This window comes from Salmo salar, chromosome 12, assembly GCF_965601325.2.
Source record: "Salmo salar chromosome 12, fSalSal1, whole genome shotgun sequence".
Classification (NCBI taxonomy): domain Eukaryota; kingdom Metazoa; phylum Chordata; class Actinopteri; order Salmoniformes; family Salmonidae; genus Salmo; species Salmo salar.
Genome location: NC_138302.1, coordinates 20,836,608 through 20,847,500, shown reverse-complemented (window position 1 = coordinate 20,847,500; position 10,893 = coordinate 20,836,608). Strand labels below are relative to the sequence as shown.

General features: G+C 44.3%; 1 protein-coding gene across 3 annotated transcripts in view; it reads right to left on the bottom strand.

Moving 5' to 3' along the window:
- tmprss6 (transmembrane serine protease 6) overlaps positions 1 to 10,786 on the bottom strand; it is a 16,408-nt gene extending 5,622 nt beyond the window's left edge. Inside the window, exons 1-11 of one of the 3 annotated variants that reach the window (XM_045690962.2) lie at positions 10,511 to 10,786; positions 9,840 to 9,975; positions 9,448 to 9,590; positions 9,028 to 9,095; positions 5,282 to 5,469; positions 5,106 to 5,147; positions 4,707 to 4,926; positions 3,653 to 3,789; positions 2,902 to 3,014; positions 1,899 to 2,008; positions 1,540 to 1,682 (exon numbers count right to left, since the gene is read on the bottom strand). In XM_045690962.2, the coding sequence (XP_045546918.1) occupies positions 1,540 to 1,682; positions 1,899 to 2,008; positions 2,902 to 3,014; positions 3,653 to 3,789; positions 4,707 to 4,926; positions 5,106 to 5,147; positions 5,282 to 5,469; positions 9,028 to 9,095; positions 9,448 to 9,590; positions 9,840 to 9,975; positions 10,511 to 10,594 (1,384 nt within the window). In that variant the 5' untranslated portion in view covers positions 10,595 to 10,786. The remainder of the gene's footprint in view (positions 1 to 1,539; positions 1,683 to 1,898; positions 2,009 to 2,901; positions 3,015 to 3,652; positions 3,790 to 4,706; positions 4,927 to 5,105; positions 5,148 to 5,281; positions 5,470 to 9,027; positions 9,096 to 9,447; positions 9,591 to 9,839; positions 9,976 to 10,510) is intronic. The other 2 variants (XM_045690960.2, XM_045690961.2) reach the window with 2 other exon arrangements.
- Between the last annotated feature and the right edge of the window lie 107 nt (positions 10,787 to 10,893).

Here is a 10,893-nt window from a genome sequence, read left to right as displayed (position 1 = left end):
GCAACACAGAGACCATTTAGAGTACACATGAACTGACCAGGATAGGCTGGAACACAGACAATTTAGAGTACACAGGAACTGACCAGGACAGGCTGCAACACAGAGACCATTTAGAGTACACAGGAACTGACCAGGACAGGCTGCAACACACAGACAATTTAGAGTACACAGGAACTGACCAGGACAGGCTGCAACACACAGACCATTTAGAGTACACAGGAACTGACCAGGACAGGCTGCAACACAGAGACCATTTAGAGTACACAGGAACTGACCAGGACAGGCTGCAACACACAGACCATTTAGAGTACACAGGAACTGACCAGGACAGGCTGCAACACACAGACAATTTAGAGTACACAGGAACTGACCAGGACAGGCTGCAACACACAGACCATTTAGAGTACACAGGAACTGACCAGGATAGGCTGGAACACAGACAATTTAGAGTACACAGGAACTGACCAGGACAGGCTGCAACACACAGACCATTTAGAGAACACAGGAACTGACCAGGATAGGCTGGAACACAGACAATTTAGAGTACACAGGAACTGACCAGGACAGGCTGCAACACACATACCATTTAGAGTACACAGGAACTGACCAGGACAGGCTGCAACACAGACCATTTAGAGTACACAGGAACTGACCAGGACAGGCTGCAACACACAGACCATTCAGAGTACACAGGAACTGACCAGGACAGGCTGCAACACACAGACCATTTAGAGTACACAGGAACTGACCAGGATAGGCTGCAACACAGACAATTTAGAGTACACAGGAACTGACCAGGACAGGCTGCAACACACATACCATTTAGAGTACACAGGAACTGACCAGGACAGGCTGCAACACACAGACCATTTAGAGTACACAGGAACTGACCAGGACAGGCTGCAACACACAGACCATTCAGAGTACACAGGAACTGACCAGGACAGGCTGCAACACACAGACCATTTAGAGTACACAGGAACTGACCAGGATAGGCTGGAACACAGACAATCTAGAGTACACAGGAACTGACCAGGACAGGATGGAACACATGAACACACGCACTTTCAAGACACCCAAATAGAGTATTATTTATTAATATGCGTCCTACCCAGTGGAGGCTGCTGAGGGGAGGACAGCTCATAATAATGGTTGGAATGGAGTCAGTGGAATGGTATCAAACACATCAAACTTCTGGTTTCCATGTGGTTCAGTCCATTCCATTGACTCCATTATTATGAGCCGTCCTCCCCTCAACAGCCTGTTACAACCGGTAGTATGTAATACAAACACACCTTACTGTATGTCTTAAGCACATCATTTCTTCCACTTTCTCATCTCTTCATCTGTCACGTAACATCATTTCAGCACACAACCTAAAAATCACCCTAAACACCTCTTGTTCAAAATAACTCCCGATCTGATTGGTTGAACAGACAGACAGTCTGTAGAGAAAGATTACCTATAGCACCTTCACCCTAACTCTAGGTCTGAGGTCAAACCCTTGACCAATGTCTGTCATCCAGGCCCCAGACTCACGATCTGATTGGTTGAAGAGGCTGTAGTGGACCTGGAGTCCAGGCCCTGTGATTGACACCTCGGACGTCATGACAACGCTGGTTGCCGTGGAGAGGAGGTAGAGGCGCTCAGCATACGGCTGGAGACCTCTCGTCCCACAGAACCTGAGGCAGAGACACAGGTCAAATGATACGGATGAAACAGGTGTGTGTGTGTGTGTGTGTGTGTGTGTGTGTGTGTGTGTGTGTGTGTGTGTGTGTGTGTGTGTGTGTGTGTGTGTGTGTGTGTGTGTGTGTGTGTGTGTGTGTGTGTGTGTGTGTGTGTGTGTGTGTGTGTGTGTGTGTGTGTGTGCGTGCGTGTGCGTGTGTGTGTGTGTGTACCTGCGGTTCTGTACCATCCACTGTCCCTGTGTACAGGCCTGGTTATAGTTGGCCCTGCTCAGCTCATAACCTTCAAACTCCAGAGATAGTCCATAGTCTGCAGAGGGCACCTAGGACACACACACACACACACACACACACACACACACACACACACACACACACACACACACACACACACACATAAAATTGAATACAACAGAATAGAACAGAATGGCCCCATGTTATTACTTGTTAGAAACAGTAGAAGACAGAAGAAAACAGTAGCAAACAATATAATAAAATAGAAGATAGTAGAAGACAGTAGACGACAATATAAGACAGTAGCAGACAATATAATACAATATAAGACAGTAGAAGACAGTAGAAGACAATATAATACAATAGAAGATAGTAGAAGACAGTAGACGACAATATAAGACAGTAGAAGACAGTAGCAGACAATATAATACAATAGAAGATAGTAGAAGACAGTAGATGACAATATAAGACAGTAGAACATAGTAGAAGACAGTAGCAGACAATATAATACAATAGAAGATAGTAGAAGACAGTACATGACAATATAATACAATAGAAGATAGTAGAAGACAGTAGATGGCAATATAAGACAGTAGAAGATAGTAGAAGACAGTACATGACAATATAATACAATAGAAGATAGTAGAAGACAGTAGATGACAATATAAGACAGTAGAAGATAGTAGAAGACAGTAGCAGACAATATAATACAATAGAAGATAGTAGACGACAATATAAGATAGTAGAAGACAGTAGCAGACAATATAATACAATAGAAGATAGTAGAAGACAGTAGAATACAATATAAGACAGTGGAAGACAGTAGCAGACAGTATAATACAATATAAGATAGTAGAAGACAGTAGAAGACAATATAAGACAGTAGCAAACAGTATAATACAATAGAAGATAATAGAAGACAGTAGAAGACAATATAATACAGTAGAAGACAGTAGAAGGGGATGTACAGTATAACACTCACAGTGAATGTCCAGGTACAGTTGGTGTCTGGTGGGTAGTAACTGGGATAGAAGGGGGTACGTAGACTACCCTGTACCCCTGATACTGGCTGCAGCTCTATGTTGGAGGAACACACTGAGAGAGAGAGAGAGAGAGAGAGAGAGAGAGAGGGTGAGGTGGAGATATGGGGAGAGAGTGGGGAGAGAGAGGGGGGAGAAAGAAGGGAGAGAGAAGAGAGAAAGAGTAGGGGGGTGGGGGAGAGAAGAGGGAGAGAGAGGGAGAGCGAGAGAGGGATGGGGGAGAGAGGAGGGAGTGAGAGGGATGGGGGAGAGAGGGGGATGGGGGAGAGAGAGGGAGAGAGAGGGAGTGAGAGGGATGGGGGAGAGAGAGAGGGATGGGGGAGAGAGGGAGAGAGAGGGAGTGAGAGGGATGGGGAGAGAGAGGGAGTGAGAGGGATGGGGAGAGAGGAGGGAGAGAGAGGGAGTGAGAGGGATGGGGAGTTAGAGGGAGAGAGGAGGGAGAGAGAGGGATGGGGAGAGAGAGGGAGAGAGAGGGATGGGGGAGAGAGGAGGGAGAGAGAGGGAGTGAGAGGGATGGGGAGAGAGAGGGAGAAAGGAGGGAGAGAGAGGGATGGGGAGAGAGAGGGTGAGAGAGGGATGGGGGATTGATGATGATGAATGTGAAAGGAAGAAAGTGTTTGTAAAGTCCTTGTAGAAGAGAGCAACATATAACTCTCAGTTGAAACACTTTAATAACAACCATATAAACCTCACCTTCAGTGGTCCAGGCCTGTGCAGACAGGGAGAAGGGGTCTTTGTAGTTGTAGAGACCCTGTTTCCAGACCACTGTCATCCACTCTCCTGATGACAACACATGAACAACACGCTCTTGTCTGCTGCAGCCATACAGACTGGTGGTGGAGGGAGAGAGAGAGGGAGAGAAAGAGAGAGAGAGAGAGAGAGAGAGAGAGAGAGAGAGAGAGAGAGAGAGAGAGAGAGAGAGAGAGTCAGCATATAGAACATCAACATAAAGTCACTAGGTGATGAGGTGACTATGTGTTGGTGTTAAAGCATCATGTAGTCTGTCTTTACACTCTGTCTGTCTATACTGGATGAACAGGTAACTGACAAAATAAAGGAAACACCAGCATAGTGTCTTAATATGGTGTTGGTCCACCACGAGTCGCCACAACAGCTTCATTGCACCGTGGCATAGAATCTGAATCTCTATTGGAGGGATGCGGCACCACAACAGCTTCATTGCACCGTGGCATAGAATCTGAATCTCTATTGGAGGGATGCGGCACCATTCTTCCACAAGAAATTCCATCATTTGTTATTTTGTTGATGGTGGTGGAAAACACTGTCTCAGGTGCCACTCCAGAATCTCCCATAAATGTTCAATTGGGTTGAGATCTGGTGACTGACACACACACACACACACACACACACACACACACACACACACACACACACACACACACACACACACACACCACCCCCCCCCCCCCCCCCTTTAAACCCCCTATGCTCCTTTGAGACCTCTCTTTCAAAGTCACTGAGATCTCTTCTTCTAGCCATGGTAGCAAAAATACTGTAATATAGGATCTTAAATTGATCACTGTTTTGTTGGTAAGAATTTCCCGCACCTCAGGAAATGAAGACGAGCTTCATGATTTACATGAATTCACTGAAAACTCACACTAACACACGATTATGTTAACAGTATTGCACTTTCCATGTAGCCTAATTTTGGTCAGCTAATACCCTAACAACAAATCAAGCAAACATTCAAAACCTGTTGCTGCAGGAATATTTATAAACTTACGAGGTGATGAGGTGAGTATCAGTAGGCGTTAAACCATCATAGACAGCCAGTCTATCTCTACACTCTGGTAGCAGCCACTCCATCCTCAGCTCCAGTCTGAAACTCTGGGTGCTGGTGCCTTGCGGGGCCCTGAGGTGCCAAAGGCAGGACGAGCGCTGGGTGTTAGGTCCCCTCATAGCCACAGCTGTGCTGGAGCTGACCATCTGGTACCTGTAGCAGTCTGTGGACAGGGCAGGGAGGAGGAAGGAGGGAGAGAAAGTGGGAGAGAGAAAGAGAGCAACAGGAAGAGATGAACACTCCTCACTAAATTCAAGTGTACCTACAATTGACATAGTTCAAGAACTTCTTAAAGCTTCTAAAATAATGTAGAAGGTGAGGAGAAGATCAAATAAATCATACCAAATGAAGCTTTCAAAAGTTCAACAACTTTGGGGTCTGTTTCTGAGGGGTTAAAAACAAACAAACAAGCAAGCAAACAGAAAACAACATGATGAGTCACAAATAATACAACGATCAACTAAACACAAAGAATAATAAAAACACAGGTCCTTTCCCCACATTCCTCTCCCGCTCACCTGTGATAGAGAAAGAGGGAAGATGCAACAGATATTCTCCATAGTTAGCAGTCTCCTCTCTGTCGCTCCCTCTGTAGGCCCCTAGTAGACTCTGAAGGCAGCTGCTGACTCGCTCCAAAGTTACCTTACCAACATGGCTGTCGGGGACTGACAGTACCAGCCAGAAGTGTGCCACCACACTTCCCTCCCTAGGGAAACAAGGGAGCAGGGACACAGTGAGCTGATAACAGCTGGATCGAAAGTTTGTGTGGGCATTGCAAGAATGTTTTATAGATCAAAATACAGTACCAGTCAAAAGTTAGGACACACCTACTCATTCAAGGGTTTTTCTTTATTTTTACTATTTTCTACATTGTAAATTAATAGTGAAAACATCAAATCTATGAAATAACACATATGGAATCATGTAGTAACCAAAAAAAGTGTTAAACAAATATTTTAAATTCTTCAAAGTAGCCACCCTTTGCACTCTCTCAACGAGCTTCATGAGGTAGTCACCTGGAATTATTTTACCATGTAAGTTGACTGAGAACACATTCTCATTTACAGCAAGAACCTGGGGAATAGTTACAGGGGAGAGGAGGGGGGATGAATGAGCCAATTGTAAGCTGGGGATGATTAGGTGACCATGATGGCTTGGGAATTTAGCCAGGACACCAGGGTTAACACCCCTACTCTTACAATAAGTGCCATGAGATCTTAAGTGACCACAGAGAGTCAGGACACCCATTTAACATCCCATCCAAAAAACAGTACCCTACAGGACAATGTCCCCAATCACTGCCCTGGGGCATTGGGATATTTTTATTGACAGGGGGAAAGAGTGCCTCCTACTGGCCCTCCATCACCACTTCCAGCAGCATCTGGTCTCCCATCTAGGGACCAACCAGGACCAACCCTGCTTAGCTTCAGAAGCAGCCAGCAGTGGGTTGCAGGGTGGTATGCTGCTGGAATGCATTTACAACAGTCATGAAGGATTTCCCAGATATGCTGAGCATTTGTTGGCTGCTTTACCTTCACTCTGCAGTCCAACTCATCCCAAACCATCTCAATTCGGAGTTCAGGGGATTGTGGAGGCCAGGTCATCTGATGCAGCACTCCATCACTCTATTTCTTGGTCAAATAGCCCTTACACAGCCTGGAGGTGTGTTGGGTCATTGTTCTGTTGAAAAACAAATGATAGTCCCACTAAGTACAAACCAGATGGGATGGAGTATCGCTGCAGAATGCTGTGGTTGCCATGCTTGTTAAGGTTGCCTTGAATTCTAAATAAATCACTGACAGTGTCACCAGCAAAGCATCCCCACACTATAACACTTCCTCCTCCATGCTTCACGGTGGGAACCACACACGTGGAAATCATCTGTTCACGTACTCTGCGTCTCACAAAGATACGGTAGTTGGAACCAAAAATCTCACATTTGGACTCATCAGACCAAAGGACAGTTTTCCACCGGTCTAATGTCCATTGCTTGTGTTTCTTGGCCCAAGCAAGTCTCTTCTTCTTATTGGTGTCCTTCAGTAGTGGTTTCATTGCAGCAATTCAACCATGAAGGCCTGATTCATGCAGTCTCCTCTGAACAGTTGACGTTGAGACGTGTCTGTTACTTGAACTCTGAGAAGCAATTATTTGGGCTGCAATCTGAGATGCAGTTAATTGTCCATTTCTGAGGCTGTTAACTCTAATTAACTTATCCTCTGCAGCAGAGGTAAATATGGGTCTTCCATTCCTTTGGCGGTCCTCATGAGAGCCAGTTTCATCATAGCGCTTGATGGTTTTTGTGACTACACTGGAAGAAACTTTGAAAGTTCTTGAAATGTTCCGTATTGACTGACCTTCATGTCTTAAAGCAATGATGGACTGTCACTTCTCTTTGCTTATTTGCGCTGTTCTTGCCATAATATGGAGTAGGTTTGTCCAAACTTTTGACTGGTACTGTAAAGATATAGGCTACATGATATAGATATGCATGTAAGTGTATAATGTGTGTCAATGTTGTGTGGGTAGGTATGTTTAATACCTAGATACAGTTGATGTCGGAAGTTTACATACACTTAGGTTGGAGTCATTAAAACTCATTTTTCAACCACTCCACAAATTTCTTGTTAAAAAACTATAGCTTTGGCAAGTCGGTTAGGATATGTACTTTGCATGACACAAGTCATTTCTCCAACAACTGTTTACAGACAGATTATTTCACTTATAATTCACTGTATCACAATTCCAGTGGGTCAGAAGTTTACATACACTAAGTTGACTGTGCCTTTAAACAGCTCGGAAAATTCCAGAAAATTATGTCATGGCTTTAGAAGCTTCTGATAGGCTAATTGACATCATTTGAATCAGTTGGAGGTGTACCTGTGGATGTACCTTCAAACGCAGTGCCTCTTTGCTTGACATCATGGGAAAATCAAAAGAAATCAGCCTTGACCTCAGAAAAAAATTGTAGATCTCCACAATTCTGGTTCTTCCTTGGGAGCAATTTCCAAAAACCTGAAGGTACCACGTTCATCTGTACAAACAATAATATGCAAGTATAAACACCATGGGACCACGCAGATGTCATACCGCTCAGGAAGAAGACGCGTTCTGTCTCCTAGAGATGAACATACTTTGGTGCGAAAAGTGCAAATCAATCCCAGAACAACAGCAAAGGACCTTGTGACAATGTTGGAGGAAACAGGTACAAAAGTATCTATAACCACAGTAAAACGAGCCCTATATCAACATAATCTAAAAGGACGTTCAGCAAGGAAGAAGCCACTGCTCCAAAACCGCCATAAAAAAAGCCAGACTACGGTTTGCAACTGTACATGGGGACAAAGATCGTACTTTTTGGAGAAATGTCCTCAGGTCTGATGAAACAAAAATAGAACTGTTTGGCCATAATGACCATCGTTATTTTTGGAGGAAAAAGGGGGAGGCTTGCAAGCCGAAGAACACCATCCCAACCGTGAAGAACGGGGGTGGCAGCAGCATGTTGTGGAGGTGCTTTGCTGCAGGAGGGTCTGGTGCACTTCACAAAATAGATGGCATCATGAGGAAGGGAAATTATGTGGATATATTGAAGCAACATTTCAAGACATCAGTCAGGAAGTTAAAGCTTGGTCGGAAATGGGTCTTCCAAATGAACAATGATCCCAAGCATACTTCCAAAGTTGTGGCAAAATGGCTTAAGGACAACAGAGTCAAGGTATTGGAGTGGCCATCACAAAGCCCTGACCTCAATCCCATAGACAATTTGTGGGCAGAACTGAAAACGTGTGTGTGAGCAAGGAGGCCTACAAACCTGACTCAATTACACTAGCTCTGTCAGGAGGAATGGGCCAAAATTCACCCAACTCATTGTGGGAAGCTTGTGGAAGGCTACCCGACACGTTTAACCCAAGTTAAACAATTTAAAGGCAATGCTACCAAATACTAATTGAGTGTATGTAAACTTCTGACCCACTGGGAATGTGATGAAAGAAATAAAAGCTGAAATAAATCATTCTCTCTGCTATTATTCTGAAATGTCAATTCTTAAAATAAAGTGGTGATCCTAACTGACCTAAGACAGGGAATTATTACCAGGATTAAATGTCAGGAATTGTGAAAAACAGAATTGAAATGTATTTGGCTAAGGTTTATGTAAACTTCCAACTTCAGCTGTATATTTACAGTCATAGATATACAGTACTAGGTATAGAAATACATGACATAGATATGTATGTAGACCTGTATTTATAGATCTGGTTTTATGTACCCAAAAGCAAAGACTTTGGTGGAGTTGAAGTAGCGAGATAGGTCTGAGCCCTTCACTATCCTCCTCACCTGAGAGACAGAGAGTGAGAGAGAGATGGTGGGGGATAGAGAGAGAGAAATATATATATATATATATATATATATATATAGAGAGAGAGAGAGAGAGAGAGAGAGAGAGAGAGAGAGAGAGAGAGAGAGAGAGAGAGAGAGAGAGAGAGAGAGAGAGAGAGAGAGAGAGAGAGAGAGAGAGAGAGAGAGAGAGGGGGGGGTGTTAGGGCAATAGTCAGAGCAACAGAGTATTTAAGTTGAAAATAAAAAGTTGTGAAACAAAGATAATACATAGACATTGTGGGGGGGTGGGGGGGGTGGCATGCTTGTGTGAGTGTCCCAGGTTATTTTCCCATAATCCCTTGTCCTATACCATATCTTCTACTTCCTTGGCCTGGGCTGTGAAGGCTGGGCTGGTGTGAGAGGAGAGACCAGAGGAGTAGTTCCTGTTGAGGATAGAGAGTCTAGCAGTATACTGCTGCTGTACCCTGGGCTCCAGTACCCACACCCTGTACTCTGGAGGGAGGGAGGGATGGGGAGAGACTTACTGGCATGTTACATATCAGATAGCCAGTCATAGTGTGTGTGTGTGTGTGTGTGTGTGTGTGTGTGTGTGTGTGTGTGTGTGTGTGTGTGTGTGTGTGTGTGTGTGTGTGTGTGTGTGTGTGTGTGTGTGTGTGTGTGTGTGTGTGTGTGTGTGTGTGTGTGTGTGTGTGTGTGTGTGTGTGTGTATCCCAGGTTATTTTCCCAAAATCCCTTGCTCACCCAGGAAGTACCATGCCAGAGTTGCTCCTCCCGAGAGGATGATGATGGTGACGATGATAAGGAAGGCTAGGAGACACCTGCAGGGTCGTCTCAACATCTTAGAGGATGTCACAGAGGCTTCGTTACCGGGCCCCACCTGTAAACAACAATAACAAACACACACACACACACACACACACACACACACACACACACACACACACACACACACAATGCGCCCCAGTTAACAACTGGCCTCGGATCAGAGTTTACAGTATTATATTGTATAATCAGGTCTGTAAGAACAGTGGATGAGGATTCTGCACAGACTAGTGCAGAGACCTCATGCTAAAGCTAGAACTTAAACTGACATTGATCTAAGGTCAGTTGTACCATTCCCCATTCACTCTGGTTTAGGATTTGAGGAGATTAAACTGACCCCAGATCTGTGTCTATTGTCAACTTCTTCCTGCAGCATAAACCAGCATAAGGCCTGCATATAGCTATAGTAAATGCAGGTGAAGCCTGAAGCCCTGGACAGAGCATTTTTCTTATAAAATAAACTATAGGCTATTATAAAATGACTAAACCAATGTGCATTGAACATAAAATACATATATTATTTATTTGATATAGTAACTAAATCATAGGCCTACATTGTCAATATCACAATACTTATATAACCTACTGACCCATTCCAATGGCAGGTCCACGGGAGCTGGTGCTACCTCCAAATCACAGAAGCGCGACTTTTTGGAGCCGTGCCCGAGCGCCATAACTTCACAAATCCGTTATTCTGCGCGTGACCATCTCCGTCCAAAAAAGACCGGTGGTGGATAGTTGGAGCGTTTTATTTCTTCATGTATCTCGGTAGAATATCCGTCCAGTCAGACATGTCGGTAACAACCGCTAGTAACGACAGGGGAGACAACTCTACTTTTTATTTGCTAGTCCAAAGGTAGGCTAGAGCCCTCTTGTCAATATTTCCTAAATTGCGTTGGATCTCCCATTGGACTATATAAGCTAGTAGCCTAAACTTTAACCAATAATAGCAATAGCCTAAAACATAAATGTA